At 42.5% G+C, this 24,219-nt stretch overlaps 1 protein-coding gene across 1 annotated transcript in view; it reads left to right on the top strand.

Annotated features, from left to right (window-relative positions):
• Positions 1 to 2,229: 2,229 nt before the first annotated feature.
• ARL15 (ADP ribosylation factor like GTPase 15) overlaps positions 2,230 to 24,219 on the top strand; it is a 372,954-nt gene continuing 350,964 nt past the window's right edge. Inside the window, exon 1 of the mRNA XM_006185922.3 lies at positions 2,230 to 2,393. Within this exon, the coding sequence (XP_006185984.2) occupies positions 2,346 to 2,393 (48 nt within the window). The 5' untranslated portion in view covers positions 2,230 to 2,345. The remainder of the gene's footprint in view (positions 2,394 to 24,219) is intronic.

The raw sequence follows: 24,219 nt of genomic DNA, 5'->3' as shown, positions 1-24,219 counted from the left end.
GCAAATGGTGTGGAATGGGGTGAGTGCAGCCTTTGGAACTTTGAAAAGTTCATTTCCTTGCTTATTCATTCTCAGAGGAAGCATGAACTATGTTTAGCCTGATGACCTTCTGTTCACGATTCTTTTTCTCTAAGGTTAGCTTTAAAGAAAGGCAGGAGCTAGCTGTGCCTGAGCGGTGATATTCCCTTGCATAAAAACTCACAGGCCTCTCAAGAGTGTTTATTGGTTAGACAATGGACCAAAAGTTGTCTCTTTGCTAACTCTAGCCCTTTATTCTTATTTGCAATGTGTTTATCCATAGAAAGAAAGAAAGAAAAAAATTCAAATAGTTTCTTGTCCATTTGAATTACTTTTGCTAGCAAGTTTGAGATGCCTTTAACTTCTGCAGTTAGTTTGGACCAGTTGTGCTATAGGTTTATAGTGGATCGTCACCTCCAGAATCCAGGTCAAAATCTCTAATAAACCTATATGTGTTGACTTCACAGCATGCCAATAACAATCAAAGTTGGATCTAATGGTTTGACGCTATTGAGTCTAGTTAGCTCCTACACAGACAAAAACTCATGTAATTTCTTCATAAGTATAATGTCTTACTTACACATATACCATTGTCTGTAAATTGATTAACAAAATCAAGCTCTGTACTGAGTGTGTATATATTTATAGGCCTTTAGTTAAAAAAAAAACCCTCTGGCCATAAGAATTCTCATTTTGCAGCGAAAGAAACAAGTTCAGAGAGATGGGATGGGATGCTCCAAATCACATGGATCACCAATCTGGAGCCCCCTCTAAAGAGCTACACTCCCTTCTGGGTTATCTGCACCTCTAGGGTGAATTCCATTGTTATCTCACAGAAATGTTTCAGCAGCCTCAGGTAAGCTTATTTGATGGAAATCTGTTCCTGAGGATACAAAAAAGGAAGGTGCCAAGTTAGGGGGAAAATAAAGCTTCAACCTCTAAAACAACAGTTATATACAGTCAGGCAGTCTCTTCAGAAAGATTTCAGTTGATCAAGTTTGACTCTAAACGTTATTGTAAGGAAGCCCTAATTATTAACACAGGTGAGAGCCATCCCTCATCCTTCTCAAAGGCTGGTTGGTGGGGGTGGTGGCACTTAAGTCACCTGAGCCTAATATAGGTGTGTCTGGCATTGCTAGTTGTTCATAGCCTGAATCTTTAAAAAAAAAAAAAAAAAAAAGAGCGTGGAGTGTGCCTATCCCGGTTTTTGGTCTGATTCAGGCTACCCCACTTGCAAGCCTAACGCAATATTGAAATCCCAATGCCAATTTCCACATTATTGACCAGGAAACGCACGTCTCAAGTGCACCTGCTTATAGATACTTCTACCTCTTATAATGACATTGGGTCACAAACACTATTACTCAGGTCTTCTCAGAGCGCTTCTTTATTGCTCATTTTCTTCAGGAGCAATAGATTTGTGCACAGTGTAACTGGCCACAAAGCCCGCAAAGAACTGATCAGCTGATGCTTCCCGAGTGTCTCAAGTCTACAGACAAGTCTACAGAGTCCCTTAACTTTTTTTCTTTTCCTCTCACCACGGTGGCGAGCAAATTCCCCTGGGACAATCTAGCCTTCTGATAAAAGGGAGCCTCCTGAGTCACCTCTGGCCACGCGGGGGGGGGGGGGGCTTCTATATATCCCCAGGGATATCAGGCTGGAGGGTGTCCGCCTTCGCAGCTTCATATTCTGAAGGTGGGGAGGGGTCGTCCCCGAGTCACAGGCTTGCCAGCTCAGAGTACCCAATCACACTTTCCAGTCACTCCTACGGTACCGTCTCGAGGCCACAGGGCCTTAGGGAAACCGCTAGCGAGAGGGGAATTAAGTATCGGTGGCTACCACGCCTCCCACGTTTCAGCTCTAGCTTCCTACTGGGGAGTTGGGAGGAAACACTAAGGCTCTCCCGCACTGGAGCCCTAGTTCGGCTCCGATCTACCCAAGTTAGAGGCTACGGAAGCACACAGAACTCGGGCGGTGGCAGCACCACCCGATTTTCCGCTTTTCCCGTATAGCTCTTCCGCCCGCGCCTCCCCAGCCCCCGCCCCTCCGCCCTCCTCACAGGAACCAGCACCCTCGCCGCTCCCGCGCTTCTCTCCGGCCACCCGCAGTGGCCTGCCTTTTATAGGCGCCGCAGCCAATGAGCGCTCTGCTTTCCTTCTGCCCGCCCGCCCGGCCAATCGCCGCGCCCCTTGTGTAATCTTCGGCCCCTCGGCTGCTGTCGGCTATTTTCGTTGTTGCTGGCTTTTTCAGGGGCTGCTCGCTCGCAGCCAGAGACGCTGGGTTTTTTTTCCGGGTTCGGAGCCGTTCCGGATGCTTTAGGCTGCCGGATGTCTGATCTCAGGATAACTGAGGCGTTTCTGTACATGGATTATCTGGTAGGTGCGGGGCAGGGGTGGCGTGTCGCCTTTCGGACCCCGACGTGCCCGTTGTCCCTCCGCCTGGAGGAACAGCCTTTTTGCTTTCTTTCTTTGGGATGGGATGCCTTTGGGGTTCTATCTCCCGTAGCCTGCTCTAGAGCTGTGCCGGGACTCGGAGGGGCGGCAGCCGAGACGGCGGGGCCGCAGGTCCGCGGGGGCGGTGGAGCTGACAGGTAAAGGTGTGGCCCGGGTCAGCGGTGCTGTGGGGCGAGGGTCGCACGGGGTCTCCCCGAGAGATGGGGCCGCGGCGGCGGGGCGTCCCATGACCTCGGTCGGGTTCTTTGCTTTTCTGTGCGCTCCTGCAAAGGACTTTCTTTCGGAGGAAACAGGAGTTTTCCTCTCTGACTTTAGCAGAACTCCAGGTACTATTAAAGAGCCATAACCAGAATGGCTTACTAAGTGCCCGGCAGCTCCGGTCATTTGGTTGTTATTAGATCTCTAAAGCTATGACCTCGGTCGCGGCGGGGTTTTAAAAGCATATTACCATGAAGTAGACGGGACTAAACTGCACCGCAGCCCGGCTAGAACAGGACTGGTAGGGGCAGGCATTGCCTCACCGTTCCTGCTGTGGGCGCATGCCGCCTTTAACCTGCGCACAGATTGGCTCTTGTGCTTTTAGGCCAGGCTTGTGCTGAGAAGTTGAGATGAGAAAAGTACCAGCACAATGCTGGGACTGAATGTAACTTTAAAAATGGACGTGTGTGTCTGTGTGTGTGTCTGTGTGTGTGTGTGTGTGTAATTATGCAAGCACCATGTATTGTTCCAGAAATTGTATTTCCCCAGAGCTGCTTGTTTGTGTCCACGGGGATCCTCATTGACATCGGCTGTGTTCGATCCTAAACAATTACCAGGTTTAATCTGTTAGCCGGAATCGCTACTGCATTGTAGAGTTGAAGTAGATGGTTAAAACACTGACCGTCCTGTCATCTTGTTGAACACATGCAGTTTGGTTTCTGACTGCAGATTGGCCTGGCAGGGATTTGCCAGTGCCTTCTAGGAATCACACTTAATGCTGTACTGAGAAAGACTGTGACTGCTTCTATGATCAGGAAACGCTGGACAAGGACTGGCTTTGTAATGCTCTCTTGTATTTGGGCTTAATTTTAGTTTATAGAAAGGAACTGCTTCCCCTAAACCTTCATGGTTTGATGGTCTCGTGGGGAGGGTTGCTGACTGCAGTTAATGCATGACCTTGTGAACGGAGGGGAGTCAAAAATTCTGGGTTCAAGTTCTGTTTTGCTCATTCCCTGGTGTCTGTAACTTCCTCTATCTTTGTGATAAATGGACGTTATCCACCCACTACTGGACCTGGTTAAGGGGTTTATCTGATTAGGAGCATTCTTTAAGATGCAGAGTGCCAAAGTGTAGGTAAAGAGAGTTGCCAAATGTTTCTTAAATATTATTTTCTGAATTAAGTAACTGATTATTTTGTAGCTTGTCTTAAAATACAGTACTATGGTTTTGTCTTGGAGTTTGCCAGAATTAAAGCCAAAGTTTGTTGAGGATAATTACTGAGTAGGAAAGGGTTACATTACCTATACTACTGAAATGTAATTTTGGATACTTAATTAGTAGTTCCTTGAGAGGAAGTCATATAGTTCTGATCGTTTTATTATTTTCTCTATTTCCTGGGTGGATTATAAATCTGCAAATTGCATCACATTGCTGTCTTTGAGGTGCCAAACCCACTAAAGCAGTTAGTGGGGAAAAAAAAAATTGAAGACTCTGGTTAATTACTCAGGCTAATTTCTGGATGGAGAGTCCAAGGATGGGTGGATGAATGTTTGTGGGGCTCTGGGTTTCCTTAAAAGCGGATTAACTTTGTCAATTTACTAACAGTTTTTGTGTAAAAAAATCAGTGGGTCCCAAATTTGACAGGTCTTTTTTGTTTTACCTGCCACTCCTCCACATATCCTATGCGTTCCTATTTTTTAAAAACTCATTATTTTGCCACCTTAACTATGCTTTTTAAAAAAATTCATGACTGCAGTGAAACAGTCCCATAAAAATCATTTTGCTCATCATTGGCAGTGAGAAAAAAGCTCTTAAAGGAAATAATTCAGTTCTTATGAGAGTGCCAAGTATCTGCTGCAAAAAGACTTCAGGAAATCCTTAAATATTAAGGGAAAAAACCCTCCTTAGGTGGTCTTTCTGTTGACTTTTTGCTTATCAGCTCTCAGAGAAAATGATGTTCCATGTTATTCCTTTCAGCTTACCTTTTGTATGGACTTCGTTTGCTTGTACAAAATCTTTATCTGGTGTTTATTAAAAACCAGTTTCTAAAAAATGAAAATCAGTTTTGTTATCTGAGATACTATTTTAAAAATCAATTCCCAAGTTCTTTTACTTATCTGTCAGAGAAAACAGGCTCCTTTCATTCCAACTTGGACTCTTCAGATTTTGCTGAGCTTGTGGACTAGAGTGAGAGCCCCGTCCGTGCACTTGACGGGAATAATGTGTGTGCCATCTCTTCTTTTTAATCAATGTTTGACTTTTCTTGTTGCTGTTGGAAGCTAGAAGAGGGAGTTGTGTGTGAGTCTGTATTGTCCATTGTTCTGTGAACTGGATGTCATCACTTAACCTTTTTTATTTGGAGGGGAGTGCAAAGGAAGAGAAATGACAGAAAGTCAGAGATGCTATTTTTAACAGCTTTTAATAAAGGCTGGGGATATTAAAACAGACGATGAAGCTCTCTGATCATAGAGGCTGCTGTGGATTTCTTAAATGCTCTCAATTAGAGGTGACAGATAAGGTGAGCGATAGTGCCTTAATATTTAAGACAGTTTTTGATATCAGTTTAGGGAAATAGCAGTAATTTGCTTCTCCTAAATAATTATATGTATCACCCGGTGCCCAGTCTTTATTTGTTAAATTGAATGAACATGAGACAGAAAGGACAATTTTTTTCTCTCCAGCTTCTAAACTAAGACAAGATAAAATCTGTTTGGATTAGGTGTTTGGCTCTGGGGAATGCAAAATGTATCTTTTCTTGTTAACTTTTAAGTTTCTCAAGATATTATCTGTTTAGCCTCGGTGGCAATTTAAATATAAAAATCTCGGTTTTCTAGTTGAAGAGGGAATCTCCATGGCCCGCTGCATCCCTTTTTCCCATTTTCATGATGGGCTTTAAAGGCCACGTTCACTCCTGTCAGATCTGTGGGTAGCTATTTTGCTGCTATTCCAACAGGCAGTACCAGCATCTCTCTCTCCCTCTCTCCTGACAGGTGGAACTAGTAAGACAATGCGTGGAGCTTTTTGAATAAGGTAGAAGAAAACAGTCATGTTATAATGAAAGAGAAAAACATGTCTACCAGGTTTTCCTGAAAGGTTGGACAAGGTCAATTCTAGATTCCTTTTCGTTAAAAGTTCTTTGTGTCCTGACTCATGTTGGTTGTTCTGAATTTCACCTTTTTCTCCCTTCTGCCATCCAAATAACAGCAATGAAATTTATTAGGCTTTGTGTAATGCTAATGATGATTACATGAGATGTGGTTTATAAACCGCACATTGCTTTTCAGAGGTAGAATGTTAAGGGACTGTGGTTACATGGCTGATGTTATTCTTACACCTTCTGTGTGTTGACTATTATTGCTCAGTGGTAAATACTGGACTACTTTTTAAATTAGTCTCAGTGTATGGAAAGATATAGAGTGTAATCAGCAAGTTAGAAAGTCACAAGACTCTCTTGAGGGTTGTTTAATACCTATAAAACTGAAACCACACTCTGATATTTTCCTTAATCCATTAAGCAAATATTTCTGGAACCCCTGCTTTGTGCATGACCCTGAAAGTCATGATGGGTGAGCCCCCAGCTGGGTTGCCCTTGGCTGCAGGACCGGCAGGCAGGTGGCTCTACAGGAACCTGTGGCAGGACAGGTTAGAGAGGCATGTTGGGGAGGAGGCACTTCTCAATGTGCTCCTTGGCTTTCTGGTAGGTTTCTCTTGTATGCACTTCTTTGTTTTATTGTGCACTAACATGCAAAGTTGCTTGAAAATGTGACAACTAAAAGTGCTTCATTAGTTTTGGGTACTTGCTTGTCAGATAATGATCATTGCTTGTGTATGCTGGGTTTGGAATTAAATAAGACAGGGTTCTAAGTTTCTTCCTTGTATAGGCTGGTGAATCTGGCCTAGTTTATTGATGACAGGCTATACCCGTCATAAAAAATTGTGTGTCAATGGCGAAGATCAGGTGAGAGAAGGCAGATGGATCAGCACAAATCCATCACCATTTGCAGGATAAAAATCAACTCATCAGCCAGTCAAGAACAGAAACTTGTGATGTACACAGAGCCCTTAGGTGCTACTAAGTTGTAAATGAGCCCTTTTGAAAAGAGGAGTGGAGGTACTTTTGTGACTTCATCTGATGTTCTGTGTCTTAAAAATGTGCTGTTTTTAACCCTGAATAACCCTGAATGACTGTGAACATTACAACTTGTGTGTTGTGACTGTGATCAAACTGACCATAAAGTGATGACATAGGCCAAACATTTTTTAGTCTTAACTGCAACTAGATTAGTCATTCACGTAAATATTCTTTTATTAACAAATCATAAGAATAATGGGAACACAGTTCTCATAGCAAAAAAGTTTTAAAAGCATCCAGACCATTAGGCAGGAACTTTAGATATGAAGACGGTAACTCTGGTACTCGACTTTGTGTTGTTCCAGTCTTGGAGCATTGAGTCCCAGGAGAGGACACAGACATGGTTCACTTCCTCTGGTACTTGCATTCTGAAGGACTCCTAAGCCACTGCTGTGGGCGGGGGAGATTAAGCATATGAGTTATGAGGGTAAGATCAGTTAACATTTATTGAGCACTTACTGCATGCCAGATCCTGTAAGTGCTTTCCACGTGTTAGGCATTAAACCAAGGCTCAGAAAAGTTGTGTAATTTCCCCCAGTTCACACAGCTAACAAGTAATAGAGCTGAGATTGTGGCCTTAGAACCCTTCCTGTTCGCCACCTTCATTCCAGCTTGGTGTTAAAGCTGTTGGAATGCAGTTGACATTTTTACGGTGTATTTCATGTAAATACTCTGCTACTGCTAGAGTAAAGAAACCGGGGCCGGGAGCAGGCTAACTGGCATTCCCACGTGCTTGAGGGCTTGGCTCTTCTATTTAAATGACTGTTAAAAGAGAAGGCTGGAAAGACAACTGTGTTGTGTCCTGAGTATCCTGCCCCATGATGTCCTGACTCTGGTCACTGAGGTGAGCTTTAGCATCTGATGTTGTCAAGTGACCACAAGTGGGTTTCCAGACAACCCTGGTACTTCGCCCCCTAGTGCCACTTCAGGGGCACCTTCAGAGCCACAAGCCCCAGTCGTCTTCTGAAGAGGTCCCTGAGACTCTTGTTTATTTGAAGTTGGCTGTGCTCCTTAACCAGATGCTGCCTGAGAAGTGGGGCTGAGCCCAGCAGATGCTCGGTCCCAAGTAGACATTTGCTTATGGATTTCACTTGGGCAAAGTCTCCTGATGACATTAATTCTGAAGGGTTTGTTTTTGAGGTAGACTAGAAGGAAGGAAGGATTTTTAGGGAGGGTCTGGTAACTGCATCTTGCTTAACAAGAAAATCATTTTCTCCTGATACTTCTCACAAATGGAGTTAATGACAGGCTTTTCTTTTGGAGCCTGCAGCCCCCCTAGTTATGCTGTGGCTCTGCCCTGGCGTCTCTCCAAATGCTTCTGATATTTGAATGAGTCTCAGAAGCCCAGTTTTCAGTGACTCTCATTTCTGAATATCTGCAAAGGGTTTGAGCACATTTACTTCTGGCAGGGCTGGCTTCAAGGGCATGTGGCCATGGGGCCTGTGCTTAGAATGGCTCTCATACTTGGCTTAATGCTGTGGTTACCATCTTGAAACTTAATTTGAAGCACTTTGTAAATGTTTTCATCATCTGAATCTATAAACTGCATCAGTGCAGGGTACTTTGCTGTCTTGATGATCATTTTATCGCCAGTATTTGGTCTGATTCCTGGTAAATAGGGAACTGTGTACCAAGTACAGTGCAAAGTGTTTTACTTGCTTCACATGATTTAATCCTCCCAACAGTCCTGTTAACCAGAGACTACTGATTTACGCAAGACTAACTGACTTAGAAGAGAGGGAACTTGAGGCTCTGGGAGGCAGAGCATTGACCCAGATCACGTAACCAGTGGAGTGTCAGGGCTAGGGAATGAGCCTAGCTTGGTGGATTTGAAGTCCATTCCAGTAAGCATTGTTCAGTACTGCCTGCCCAGTGATCATTATAGTTGAGGGCCTGAGTGAGAGGGGCCATGGATCAGACACAGGGCTTGGAATTGAGAGGCCACTTGATGGCTGCTGTGACCTGGTCACCTGGGAGAAGCCCTCCTGGGAACTCAGTGACAGCCCTGCTCCAGTTGGGGAAAGTGTGTGAATTTGTACCTTAAGGTGAGAGAGTTTGCTCACTGATCCACTCTCTCCTTCACCCTTGTGCATAAGCGTTGCTGCCCGGCTCTTTGGCTCACAGCCAAACCAAGTAGATGGTATACTGACCTTTAGAAGTAGGGCTCCAATGGACAAGGGAGTGGAGGTGTGTATCAAGCATCAGAATGAATTCAACTTAAGAACAAGCTGCCTTTGACCCCAACCAAACCCCAAATTCCAGCCAGAGGCCTATTAGAAATAAATACAGGTTGTAGTATCGTTTTTGCAAAGTTGTGCCACTTAACACTGTTAAACCTAATCAATCCAAATTAAAGCTAAGCATGCTCCCATAACTAGTTTGGTCCTCACCGTATCCCATCTTTATAAAGGCTCCATGTCGTAGCTCAGCTCGTGGTGGGGGAAGGGGGACTTCCAAGTTCTCAAAAGGAGCCACCCTAAATCCTCTGTCCAAACCTTTACCCTGCCCTCCTGCTTTCCACCCTGAGACAAGTCAGTCTTACCAAGGAGGTAGGACTTGCACCATTGTCTCTCGGAAGTTATGCCAGATTTTAATAATAACTCGTCAACTGAAGAGTTGGATTTGCAGAACAGTCTCATTTATCAAGTTCTTTTGTACCTAGATTTGCTGGGAATGGTTCTGACTTCTGGATTGCTTCACTCAGGACTGGGGATTTCTATCCTAGCAACTGTGCCCATGTCTCCCTCAGAGGGATCCCCAGGGGCTCTTTTCAGCAGGATAGCTGCTTCTCCAGCCTCTCTGGGGGAGCCATCCCGTGACCACTAATTGAGGCCCAGAAGGGCTGCACCTGTTCCCCATCAATCTACAGATGCAGTCGGGGGCTAAAATGAAATACAGTTCTTGCAATGTTTTATTTTTGATAAATACAGGTATTCAGAGACATGAAGAAAATAAGAAAACACTTCTGTGTACCTCCTTCCCCAATTGAAGTTGTTAACATTTTGCCAACTTAACTTAAGAATTCTGGTGCTCTTTTAAAAAATGAAGGAAACTTTAAGGTGAGAGCCTTGTGCTCCTCCTTGCTTTCTTCTTCCACCCTCCTCAGTGGTGACAGCTGTCCCAATGCTAGTGGGGATCATTCTCATGTATGTTTTTGTATTTTGATTGTCTTTACATGTATACATAAACAGTAGATAGTATTGTGTATGTAGCACTCTTCTTGAAACTTGTTTTACTTCTCTAATTTTAAGATTAATGTTATTGTATATATTAGTAGATACTGTTTTATATTTCCAGTTTGGATATTATCATTTCTGGTTTTATATGTAGAGATCTTATTTGGATTTTGTGAGAAGCCCAAAGAAGAGAATAGGTGTTGATTTTGAAGTGTGATTTTGTGTGTTTCCTTGTTTTCAGTATGAGACAATGAGCCATATAACTTTAATGAAACATTATTATGTGCATTTCAGTCTTTGATTCATCAGTTTGTTTTACAGTTTACAACATTTTGTAATCTTATTAGCACAGGTACATGTACATATATATTCTTGCCTGTGTAAGGAATGAGATTATTTTCGTAACATTATTATTCAAGTAAAAGCACAGTGAAGCTATTTGGAAAGCACAGCAAAGCACAATGGAAAAAATACATATCTGTAATCCAAACAACCCACAGAGAACCAGTTAATATTTCTCAACCCTGCATTATAATGAAGATAAAATCTTATAACTTACTTTTTACACTTATAAATGTTTAAATTTTAAGTTTCTCTTCTGCAATATTAATTTTCTGCATTATACCCATAAACCAGTTTTCTTAACTAATCAACTTTTCATTGAATATTTTATGTTGGTTCCAATTTTTGTTTATATTATAAATAATGCTGCAATGGCCATTCCATATAAACTCTTGGTTATTTTAGGATAGTGTATTGTAGGGATCAGTAGTTCTATGGTACTTTAATGAGTCTTACTACAAAAAGAGGTTTCAAAGCCAAATAAGTTTGGAAACTGGGTCAAACAAAGCTAAACAAGTCTCTTTATTGTACAGCCTTTAATATGCAAGTGTACATGTTGAGTCTGTAAAAGAGAGATTATTACATGCAGTGCTTCTATTCCTTTGGAGTATTTGTATGATCAAGTTCTAGAAGTAGATTATGTAGAATCAAAAGATACTTGCATTTTAAAGCTTTGATATGTTGGTTAAATAAGTTAATATTTGTATTGAACTTAGAACCGTGCCTGGATATAATCAGCTGCTGATAAGTCAAGTTATATTATAATACAGCTGGTGATAATGATGATAATGAATACTTATTGAGAATTTACTCTGTCCTAGATTCTGCAGGAAGTGCTTCATAGGCACTCACCATTTGTTTAGTCCTTTCAGCAGCCCCCTGAGAGGTGTAGGAAGTAGTATTCCTGTTTTATGGCTGAGAAAACTGAGGGTCAGGAGGAATTGAGTGTAATCACAACGGCCTTAGTTGTTATGAGGGTTGGTGACAGACACATCTGTAATCTTAATCTACGTATTTTTATTATTGTGATAGAGAAGAGTAAGTTTGAAGTCCTATATTTGATTCCCAGGTGTTTTCCCAGGTATTCCACCTATTACTTGTGTGGCATAAGGTGTTTTCCAAATGTCAGTCCATAGCAAAATGAAAAAATCAGGAGAGTGTTACAAAGTAACCGTACATTTAATTTACAGACTTAAAAAGTTGATATATCTTAACTTTTTGTAGATATCAGAATATACTGTCTATTCTGATGATAGTGAATGATAGTATCTCTCTCTCAAAATGTCATTACTTGGCAGAATAAAAAGATGACAGTTCTTATCTGTTCTCAAGTTTGTATGTATGTATGAATGTATGTATATATTTAGAATGAACTTATTTCTAAAACCCCAAATACTGGGAACCTGGTCTAAGACAAATTAATCCAAACCACAGTTTCCTCATTTGAAAAATTCAGGTAGCATCAGAGCCTCTGTGATGATTACTGATTGTTTTTATTAGTACTAAAGTACTTTATTAAAAAAATCGCGTTATAATTTCTATACTGATTGGTGTAAGAGTCCATGTGACTCAATAAAATAATATCAACAGAAGTGGGGGCAAGTGTAGATAAAGTGAGTCTCTCTCTCCTTGTTTATGTCCTTGATTCCCTCCCTCCCCCCACCCCGGCCCTTTAGTGACACTTCAGGGATTTTTTTGTTCACCAAAAATGGCAGTGTACAATTTTTGTGAAATAATGTAACTAAACATTATGTAGGAGCACATCTTCGTTGTACGTTTTAAGAGCTGGGCACCAAAAAGTTGTCCTTGAGCTAGGACAAAACAGAGTTTTTGGTCTGTTCTGCAGATTACTCATTTTAGCATTTCTAGTCCCAAAAAGAATGTTGCAATTAATTTTTACTATCACTTAATTTTTTATTTCTTCCTTTCTTTCTGCTCTGATTCGGGTATTTTTAAAGATAGCAATTATGACTAGTGAATGAAAATCTTATTTACCAAAAAACTTTAACATAGGGCTTTTTTGAAGTTTGAATGAGATAGTGTATATATTGTACTTCTTGAACATAAGGTGTTCATATATAAATTCATTTGTGCTTGTATCTTATAGCCACCCCCAGGTGGAGATATAAAACATTTCTAATATCCCAGAAGGCTCTATTGTGTTCCTTCCCAGGCAGTACTGACATAGATTAGTTTTGCCTGATTTTGAACTTCATATAAATGGAATCACAAATATGTGTGTTTGTGTGTGATTACTTTTACTCAAGCTACCTGTGTAATCCATCCACATTGCATGAATTAGTAGTTTCTTTTTTATTGCAATGTAATGTTGTGTGAATACACTATTACTAATCTATCCATTCTATTGTTGATGGGTACTTAGATTGTTTCCGGTTTGGGGATACTTGGACTTAAGCTGCTACAAACATTCTTGTACATGTTTTTGGTGGAAATAAACACTCATTTCTGTTGAGTAAAGTGGAATTTCAGGTGCAAAGGGCCAGTGTGTGTTTAGGTTTATTAAATATTGCCAGAGATTTTTCCAAAGTCGTTCTACCAATTCAACTTCTACCAGTTGTGTAAGAGTTTTAGTTATTCCGTATCCTCACCAGTAGTTTTTACGTTGTCAGTCTTTTACTTAACTATTCTGATGAATGTGTACTCCAAAGAAATTTAAAGTCACTCAGAGCTACTTTGATATGTTCAGGCACGAGAACAGTACAAGAGGATTATAAGGCAGATTTTTTTTTAATTTGGAGAAATTACTTGGGCATATTCTGAAGTTCCTACATTATTTAGTTGTGTGATTCATTTGAAAATTCTGACATGCTGAAGAGATACTATGGGGGCCAATTGACCTAATTGTATTCCTGGCTTTGTAACCAACTCAGTGTGAGGTTTGGGCAAACCAGTCAATGTCATTGTCTTTAATTTCTTCATCTATAAAAAGATGGGATTAATGGGATAATCCCAAATGTTTCTTTTATTTCAAATTTTTTTTCAGCATTTTGTGTCCTTCTTGGAATAGCTATCTTTTTCCTCCTTCTTTCTAATTCTTTGATTTAAGTGATCATAAAGTTTCCTTTATGTAATTTATCATTCATTCACTCAATCAACTCTAATTTTTTTATAAGCCTTTTTTAAGTTCTGGTGCTGCCCTGGGCACTGGGGATATACAAGTGAATAAGACATTGGCCTGCCCTCAAAGAACATATACTCTTGTGGAAATGAAAAATAAGCAATTACATTTTAAAGTGGCATATTCTATTTAGAGGGAAATAAAGGTTCCTAATGGAATGTCTGCAAGGGAAACTTAACCTAGACTTGAAGGCCAAGGAGAGTTTTTCAGAAGAGTCATTTTTAATCCACAGCATTGAAGTTGGGCAGAGTTGGCAGTGACAAGCAGGGCCAGGGCCAGGGCCAGGGCCAGGCAGAAGGAACAGGTTGTGCAGAGACTTTGGGGGTGAGTAAACCCATCACACAAGGAACTCTAAGGCATCACTCAGTGTGCCTGGAGCAGAGTCAGGCACAGTGACTACCCTTAAGCTGCAGAGTCCATTTATGGTCACATTCTGGGAACCTTTCAAGTTTGCCTAGTGTGACATGGTCAGCTCTGGCTGCAGTGTGGAGGATTGGAAAGGGCAGCCAGACTGGAGGAAGATGCTGATCTGATTCAGGAATGAAATGAGGATATTCACAGCCAGGCAGGGCAGGAAGGATGCAGAAAAGTAGCTGGATTTAAGCAACATATGAGAATTGCCAGAATTTTGTAATAGGATGTAGAAGATGAAAACAAAGGAGGTCTTAGGGATAGTTTTCAGGTTTTTGGTTTTAAGCATTGTTTTATCTATTATTGAGTAACAGACTACCTTAAAACAGTGGCTTAGTAGGTGGTTTTTTTTTTTTTTTCACTTTTTTTTCATTCATTAATTTGGAGGTAAATTGGGTTCAGCTAGGCTGTTCTTGCTCAGGATCCCTTATGAAGTTGCAATCAGACAGTGGCTAGGGTCATCTCAAAGCTTCTTGGCATGCTGGTCTGGCACCTGGGCTGGGAACATGCAATTCTGGGGGCTGGAAAAGTGTGGACTCCTAGGCTGTCTCTCTTCATGTGGTCTTTCTAGTGGTGTTAGTAAGAAGCTGCATTGCCTACACTCAGATTGAAGGCTCACAGTGTGACTATACCAAGAGAAATTGGTGGAAGCTGCTTGTTTTTTCTAACCAGCCTCAGCAGTCTTGCAGCATCACTTGTACAACAGTATGTGCATTGAGGCAGTCACAAAGGTGTGCTCGGGGCCAAGGGCAGGAGATGGACATCATGTCTTGATTGTGAGAAAGAGAATTTATGGGAATGTTTTAGAACCACCACAGCCATCACGGAGGCTAATTGGGTCATGTACTGTGGTAGGTGACACTTGAAGGAATAGCACGTGGGGAGAGACAGAAAATGAGTTTGTTTTTGGAGTTTGTGTTGCTTGTGCGAAATCCACAAAGTTGAGGCTTCACATAAGTAGGTGGGATCTCAAAGATGAGTTTTGAATGTGTCATTAAAAATAATATGTAGCATTGTTACTTGCCATACATATCCTGTATTATTAAATCATCATGTGGGAGGCACAGTGCTAAGTGTTTTTCATGCATTATTTATTCCCATTACCATTTTAGAGATGAGAAAACTGAGGCTTAGAGAAATTGAGTGCCATGCCTAAGATGTGATGGAGTCAGAATTTGAATCTGGGTCTGGCTCATGTCTGACCTTGCATTCTTAACCACTTGGATGGTAACTGAAGCCATGGCCATGTCTGAGCTTGCCCAGAGAGGGTTGTGCAGGGTGGGGAGGGAAGAACCTGAGGTAGCCCAGTGCCTCGGTCAGTGCCAGCACATAGTAGGCACACAATTTTCATGGGATCAGCACAAGGAAAGGAAACTCAAACAGAGCCCAAGAGAAAGAGGACTGAAAGGTATGGAGAAAACCTGGAGGGTATCTGGAGAGTGCTGTGTCGAGCAGGCTGAGAAGGGAGACTTTCCAGAAGGAGGAAGTGGCCAGTTGTGTCACGTGTGGCCCAGAGATCGTGGAAAATAATGACTGCAAGGTGACCGCTGGATTCACATCAGTGGTGACCTTGACCAGAGCACTCTTGGAGGCCTGGTGGGAAGTGAGGAAATGACGCCGCTGAAGGTGCAGTCTTGTCCAGAGGTTTCACTATGGGAGAGAAGGCCACCAGGGCTGGAACTGGAGGAGCGGGGGCTGGAGGGGCGGCCTTCCTTTTTAAATGGCACTGAACTGGAGATGGTTAAATGCCGATGAAGTGGAATGTGAGGTCATCTTGCTGAGTGTGATGAAATGTGGTGGTGTAGGGGGTTGAGCTGAAGAAGCTGTGGTGGAGAATGAGGGCGAGGGCTGACCAGGGACACAGGCACATTGGTCACCATGTACTGTTGAAGCCAGAGACCATGAGTGAACAAGGACACCGATCTGGTGGCTGTGGGACTCTTTCTTTCTCTTCCAGGCTTTATAGCTGTTTGGGTGTAGGTTTACAGGAGGTAGACAGATTGATAAGGGTTGGGATTTTTCCAAGGCGAGTCAATGGATGGATAATGGGGTAGAGGGACTTCGGACACTGGCAAGAGAATAGTTGAAGTGTTAGACTGTCATGATCTCCGAGTTGGTGGAAAGGAAGGAAGGGCGGGTAGAAACTAGAGGATACAAGGGTTGGGTGGTCTTGACAAGGCTGAACAAGAAGTGTTATTTGGAGTAACTTCAGAAAGCTGGAAGAAGAGAAGGTTCAAGGCAGGAGACAGGGTGGATGAATTTAAGACTGCAGAGGCAGAGCGGTTCTCCGAGGGGATGCTCCTGCATGGCTGCGGTTGGCAGCGGGAGAAATGGCGAGGCTAGGAAGTGGAAGAGGAAATACCACCAGGGTGCTGGATGGAGCATCCTGTGAGTGGTGAGTTCACCAGGACCAGAGCAGTATTTAGGCTGGATCAAAAGGCCGAGGCAGACTCAAGAATTGTCAGTGAAGGAGGGGAAGGTTGGCCAGTGTCATCACAAGGAGAGGTAGGCAGCGCTGAGTGTTAGAGCTCATGGCCCTGAGTCCTGAAAGGAGTAGGGGGGGAGGAGATCCTGGAGGGTGATGTGGAGGGACTGAGTTGGGCTGCAAGAGGGGGCATTTGACAAAGCTTTTGTGGGCGTAGCGGAGTTTGTTTCATGGTTGAGTGTGGCAGGCTTTGGGTTGAACTGCCTGGCTCTACCGCTCGAACTGTAGCTTTGGCAAGTGATTTAACTTCTCAGTCCCTCACTTCCCTTCTCTGTAAAATGTAAACCTCTTGGGTTTGTTGTGAGGATTAACTGAAAGAATACATGTGCTCTAGAGCAGTGCCTGACACCTCTCTCTCTGCCACCAGTCTTGCTGTCATCATAGCAACAATAACGAACAACCCTTCACAGCGTTTCTGTTGGAAGGCACTTTCTAAGGGCCCAATGAAATAGGTATCATCTATTTTTCAAATGTTAAAACTGAGACATGGAAAGATTTAGCAGCGTGGTTAAGGAAATAAAGCTAGTTAGTGGCAGAATTAAGCTTTGAACCCAGGAAGTCTTGCTTCAAAGCCGTCCCTCTTGTCCAGTACTGAATAATGCATATTAACTACACCACCATGCCCACCTGTACCACCACCACCACGGCTGAGGGTTCTGGAAAGGCTGGGAGGTGGTACTAGTGTGGGGTTGGCTTGGTGGAGAGGAGGAGCAGAGCTGTGTTGGGTAGGGATAACTGTAATCTGAAAGACGATGGGGTCAGGTGGATGTTTTCCAAAAATAATTTGATCTAACAGTTCCCTGGTCAGGGAGGTGGGAGAAAGTAGGCCCCAGTTAGTTGTGCAAGGAGGGAGTCCTAGTTCAGCTAAATAAACCCACAGCTCAATTACTTTATTCTTAAGACCCCCAGCCTGAACTTTTCTGCTAAAAGTGATTGCATTTCCAAAGGCGTTTTGGTCCCTGGTAAGTGAGGTGACTGGACTCTCTCAGGGGACTCTCTGGACATCTGTCTCTATCACACAGCTGCATCTCCTAGGAGGGCACCTGGGGTTTGGGTCCTAGGCTCCCAGGGCAGAGAACTGGTGGTTCGAAGTGCTGAGTCCTGGAACTGCCCTGAAAGGTCGGGGGCAGCTTGTTGGAGCCGGGAGTTGGCTTTGTGAAGGCAGCCTGCTTAGGGCTGCTTTGTCAGGGCAGCCTGTGAGCTAACCTGCATGTGACGTGTCTGGAACAATCACACAGTATCTGGATATGTTGTTAATGAAGCTGCGATGGGCTGTGTGATCTGGCTTCTATCTAGTTAGAATGATCACTGAGTATAGTGTTGCAGAAATTATTTTTGGTCAGAGTTCACCTTTTCCCTCCTATTCTTCTTTAAGCCATCTTTCTTGCAGTCTTCCACCACTGAGACTGTATTGAGGCTCCTTCCAAGGCTGCTCCTGGAGCTACCTTAGACAGTCATGCCCAGTGGACACAGCACAGAGGTGCCTGGCCAAGGGGGCAGGCACGGCTGAAATCCAGCCCCTGCCCAGCTTGCCATGGTCCCTGTTGTGCGCTGGCACAGAGGTGCTAATGGGCTCGCTATGGCCTTGCCTCAGGCCTTGGTTCCTGTCTCTGTCACGGGACAAAGCACTGTGTGTCATAGTGCAGGGCTGGGTTTTGGGTCTCCTTGTATCCCCAGAGCCTGGCACAGGGACACAAGATAGCTACTATGTCAATGATTGGGCTGAGAGGCTGCACAGAGTGATATTTGAGGGTGTTGACCTTGGAGTCAGACTGCATTTGTATTCTAGCTCTGTCACTTACCTGTTGCGCAACCTCCGTGCCTCAGTTTCCCCGTATGCAAAATGGGCGTAATAATAGCACCCACCTCTCAAAGTTGAATTAAACATATAAAGCTCTTAAAAGAGAGCCTAGTACCATAAGCACTATAAAAGTGTTTGCTATTATTGAATTGGAACTTTCTATGGAAAACAAGGACTTTGGTACTGTTGTCACCAAAAGGATCCCGCTCTTATTCTATTCATTTTTGCAATACCAGCTTTTCAAAAATCTTTCTGCCTCCACCTAATAAACATAGCACAGAGAACCAGGTTGAAGCTATTGCTTGTTGCTGTGTTAAGTGTAGCAGTTTCTGATTTACAGGGGTGAGAGGTCCTCATGGCCTAGGGTGGCCCACGGCTCTCTGCCGGCCCGTCTGCTTGCAGCTGCTACGTAGTTTGGCCAAATGGGGCAGCTGACTTGAAACTTAGTGGGCAAGGTCTCCGAGGTCCTCCTGTAGAATGATACTATGTGTGGAGCTCTCAGCTTCTCTTTGGTTGGTGTCAAACAGTTTGAAAGTCAAGTTTCTGCTTTTGAGAACTTTTCTTCCTGGTATGTGATTGGCCAGCTCCTTTATCTCTTTTTCCCTTAGGAATGTTTCCTGCGAAGTAACACATGATGGAGGACAGTGCACTAGGCTGATTTATTGGCTAATATTGTCATCTTAAATCTTCCCTGAACGTGGCTGGTTCTTTTTCAAGTCATGATGCTAGACAGAGGAATGCCTCTTGTGATGACTGAGATTCCCTTTCTGTTTTATGTATGAACATTGTACGTCTGTATTGTTCACCAGTAACATTTCTCTTAGTGTAATGTAATTTTCTCCATGATTGTTGGGTTTTCAAGATGTGTGTTCTAAAGATTGGGTCACTCCTGGGTTTCCTTGGTTTTTCTGCCTTTTTCAGGGCCCCTGTCAGCTGACCTTGGGCTGTGGGCAGGGTTACTTCATGAACCTGAGTTGTTCCCGTCATTTCTGTGTACTTGGGCTGCAGTTTTTCTGCAGCCTGACTGTGTAGGAAAGATTCCTGTGCTAGTGATGTTTTAGTTTCCTCCCAAATGTGTCTGTATTTGGGGGGAATGCCTAACTATACTGGTCATCTTTGGAAATACCCACGGGTGAATATTTTCCATTTCTTGTCTTCTGAGAGCTCCCTTCTTACTGAACTTTATTGTAAATAATTATGTGAGTGTAATATCCACTTTGAATATTTCATATGACAGACTTAGTAAAAATTTTCTCTTTTGATTTCCATATTGAGAAGAGATCTTCAGCTTCTGACTTTAAAACTTCAAATTGGATTCTTTGTTATATAGGTGAGCACAAGCGTAATGAAACAAGTTGCTTAAACGTGGAGGTTATGAAGAGCTGTGTAAGAAGTGATGTATATCTTAATTCTTTTACAAAAGTTGTCTTGAACAAACTTTTTGAAGGAATGATGGAGAAAAAGGATTAAGAAGTTTTAACAAGCTCAGTGACAATCTAAATCTCTCCTGTGTTTTAAAGCCATTCCCTTCTATTTCCCAAATCCAGAGTGCTTCAGAGTTTATCTTTGAGGCAAAGGTCATTTATGCCAATTGCTTTATATTATTGCAGTGATTTTAAAGCAACAACAGCAGCAGCAACAACAAATGAATATTCTAAGAGTGGGTGTGGGTACAGATAGTAAGAACAAACTAGTAGTTATCCATGGGGAGAGGGTAGGGGGGACAGGCAATATGAAGTAGGAGATTAAGAGTTTCAGATTATGTATAAAATAAGGTACAAGGATATATTGTACAACATGGGAAATATAGCCACTATTTTATAATAACTGTAAATGGAGTCTAACCTTTAAAAATTGTCAATCACTATATTGTATACCTGTAAGTTATATTGTACTTCAGCTGTACTTAGTCTGTAGATTAAACCAAAATAAAGAGCTTTCAACTGAAAAAAAAAAAAAAAGGACACATGGGTAGCATTTTCCTGGGTATTTAAAATTAACAAGGACTTTTGTTGACTAAACAACATTTTAATCAGTGTTTATTTGCTTGAAATGAAACATAGTGACGTCAAGTCCTTGATTTTAATTCAGATGAATGGCCCTGTGTTCAAATACTTTGTTATAGCAAGAAAAGGATCTGCTAGGTTTTAAAATATTCCATGAAGGTTGGATGTCAGGGTAGGTTTGGGGAAAAGAAGAGTCCTGCTCTCTCTTCCTCCCATCTTTCCTCCCTCCTTCCTGTCTGAATTTCTCACTCAACAAATACATACTGGGAGCTTAATTTTGGTAGGTACTTGGACGTCACAGATAATACAGAGACAAGGCCTTTAGCTACTGCACAATATGGCCATAACACTGAATGTAATACCGCTCTTCCCTGAGGGAAAACACTGGATGATGGGCAAGATCGGGGCGGACAGACTTTTCCTGTAAAGGGCCAGCTAGTAAATATTGTAGGCTCTGCTCAGCTACTTACTGCTGCTAGTGTTGCACAAAAGCAGCCCTGGAGAATACATCAACAGAGGGATGTGGCTGTGTTCCAATGAAACTTTATTTCCCAAAACAGGCAGTGGGCCAGGTTTGGCCCTTGGATTCTAATTGGCCAACCTCTGGACTGGTAAAATAGAATAGACCTCCTTGAAGAAGAGAGGCAGTGTTTCATGGTATTTTTCACTGACATCGGAGTTTTGGTTTGTGTACTCGCAGGATGGATTCCTTTAAAGAAGGAGCGATCAGTGGCTTTGATTATTAGAAGGACATAAATACTGTCCTGTATTGAATCTCCTGAAGACAGACTACAATGAGAGGGTCAATATGGCCGGAAGGCGAGTACTGAGACAGGGGGAGGAGAAGGCTTACTCACAGGAAATGACAAAGTAGAAGCTGCTCCCCACCTGTCAGGGACCCTATAGAAGGGGTTCATGCCCCAAGTGAGAAAATAAAGGAGAGACAAGGTTTGTTTCAGCTTTTTGCCTACTTATCAGTTGGTCCTAGTATATCGAGCACTCTTTTCACTTAACCATAAGTTATTTAAAATCACTGTGGTGTAGGGATGGATTTCAACTATTTCTTTTCATTTAATCATTGGAATTTTTTTCCAACCAATTTTATGCAGAACTTAGATATATGAAACAAATATGTGGTATTTTATTATACATGATTTTTACAAGTTTATGCTCATGATATTTACTTACATTGTGTGTTTTATATATGTGCTGTATATTATCAGTGAGGACAGTGAAGCTATTTTGAGAAACACAAAACTGAGTTTAGATTAGATGCATTTAATTTAGATCCATTTAGATGGATGAGAACTGAAGTTTCATCTAGTTTATAAAGTTCTGCATTTTGTTTCTTTTGTGTGTGATGTTAAGGAAAAACCAGATTCTGAGAGAATTATAGTTTCAAATGTTTCAGATTTTAAAGTAGCTCAGTCTTAAATTAATCTTCAATCAGAAGGCAGAATATATAGGTTTTATTCTGAGGTTGCCTCCTCCTTCCCCTCCAAAGAAAAGATTACCCTGGCGGCACAAGTGATGTGTGGGTGGTCTCCAGTATGTTACAGTTTCATGTACAGTACATTTGAGTCTCTAATAAAAATTCAATTTTCATTGAAAAAACATTCCTCAGATATCCAGCTGCCTCTTTGGAACCTTATTTGGGGTTCAGAGTTTGAAAACCACAGGTTTAGAATCAGACCTGGGTGGAAATCTAAGTTCTGCCCCTTACCAGCCACATGCTAGTAACTCGGTTTTTTTTTTAATCTGACAAAGAGACCTAGAAATACACCCATGGCTCTAGTTGTGAGAACTACTGTGTTGTGTTCTAGTTGTGAGATGAGAGTGTAAAACACCCAGCACATAGTAATCTCTTAATAAATGCCTTTTATTTTTTCCTTTCTTGTGACTTGAAGGATAATCACAGACCTCTTTTTAAATTATATTGTGTGGCTGTATTTGATTTCAGTGGGAATGGTTTCATTTGCCTTTAGTAGAAATTATTCACCATCCTAAAGGAATGCTTGATTGACTAGACTCTCTACCCATGGAAATGGCAATTACTCCCCCAAAAGGAGTGGTTTTGTGTGGACCCCTCACCCTGTTTGTGGATTGTGATTCCATCTGGCCTGAGAGTGAAGAGGAGTTTGTTGAGATCCACTCCCCACCCACTCCAATGGAGAGCTGGAATTTAAGAGGCTTCTTTATCCACATAGATAAGGGCAGTGAGTATGCAGACTTTCCTTACTAGATTTTTATGTCAACTGCCCCATCTCTGTCTGTTCTCTTTAGTCATTAGCAGTAAAAGCCATGCATGAGAAAGGCCAGTGTGCACACCTTTGGAGAAGCAGAGATGTGGGCTGCAAGAAAAGGAGGGAGGGCTTGTGCCACTTGGTGGTCAGACTTGAGGGATAAGGAGAACATCTCCAAGACCTAGGAGAGGTAGTAGTGTCCCTTGGAAAAGAAAAGGGAAACAGGCTGAGTCCTCGGGGACCAAAAGTAGTGAGATCCCAACAGGCTGAGCTGGGCATGGAGCTCCTTGGAAATTTACAGAAAACCCCAAGTAGTTTCCTGACCATTCTCACTTAGGGTCATGTGTCTTTTAATAAGTGAAAGAAAGTGGTACAGCTGTTCATGCCGGTGTCAGGCTTTGGTGTATCAGATGCTAAAGAGGCCCAGGAAATTGGTCCTGAAGGAAGGTCCCAGAGGGGAGCCGGACAAGGTCCTGTGGGGCCAGGAGGTTGTGGTAGGAAGTTGCTTCGTTTATAGTTACTCTCAAATTAATCAATGGTTTTAAGCAGAAGGTGATAGGACCTGATGTGTGTTTTGAAAACTTGCTCTGGCTGCCGCATGGAGAGTGGATTAAATGGGGCCTGAGGGGAGCTGGGAGGACCTGGGGGGAGACTAGTCCACGTCCCAGCAGTAGGTGTGGGCCGCCTGGCCTCGGCTTCATTGAGGTTGAGAGGATGGCTTCTCTTTGCCAAGCATCTGAAGTTGCCTGCTTGATCCAATGAGGTCAGTGGTATGAGTAGTTGTCCTTTCTTTTCACATCTGAGGACCAGTCACTGAGGTTCAGGGTGACTGAGTTTTCTAAGGTCACACCCAGAATGATTTGAAGCCAGGACTGTCTAAACATAAGGCTCACGGTTACATATTTTTTCTCTTTCCAGAGTCAGAGAAACAAGAGGGAAAGTCCAGATTGTGCCATAAACCAAAAGGAAGTGTTTTGACCCTTTAAATGGTTGGACCACATTTTTCTGTACCTAGTGTTTCTTTTTGGGCAGTACAATAATTTTTATAAGTTAATATGGAGATATTGATTTACTAAAGTCTGGAGCATTTAGGTGTTTTGAGGACTTTAAATACAGATTTGACAATGTAAGTATCATGTTCAAGGTAGGGCTTCAAATGGTCAGTTCAAAGACTGAATCCCTCAGTGACAGTTTCTAAGGTCTTCTAAGCAGAAGGGCGGTGCTGAAGAATAAAAGTATATTCATTTAATTATATCCTAAAGGGAATGGGAGAGAGGGAAAAGAGGATAAATCCATATTTTGAAGAATTTAAAAAATATAATTTTCCTTATGATTCTAAATAACAGTGCCCCCAAGTGTCTAAAGGGCAATGCATTGCAAGCTGGATGCCTGTCATTATAAAACAATATAAAATGTTAATACTGAATATTCAGAAGGGATAATTGAATAATAAACTTTTACATAAGGTGGACTAAAACCTTTTCAGCTTAAACGTAGCTGTGAATTGCCTGACTGGACAATATGAGGTCTGGCTGAAATTAATGGGTTTCCTTTTTGCCTCTGGTGCCAGGTCTGTGTGGTCACAGTGCTGGGAGCTAAGCCCTCTGCTTTGGGATGTTTCTTCCTTTGGGGAATCTTGGGATTAGCGTCCTAGTATTTTCAGTGAGAAGTCACAGTTCTGGAATATGGAGACAGCAGGAAGAAACACCAGGAGTATGAAGTGAAGCCTGAATCCAGGGTGTCTAGAGAAGCTGACGGCTGAGTGCATCCCTGGGCACCCGTAGTGCCCTTGGCCTCTTAGCACAGATGCTTAGT

Source organism: Camelus ferus, chromosome 3, assembly GCF_009834535.1.
Source record: "Camelus ferus isolate YT-003-E chromosome 3, BCGSAC_Cfer_1.0, whole genome shotgun sequence".
Lineage (NCBI taxonomy): Eukaryota > Metazoa > Chordata > Mammalia > Artiodactyla > Camelidae > Camelus > Camelus ferus.
This window is presented reverse-complemented; position numbering and strand designations above follow the sequence as displayed.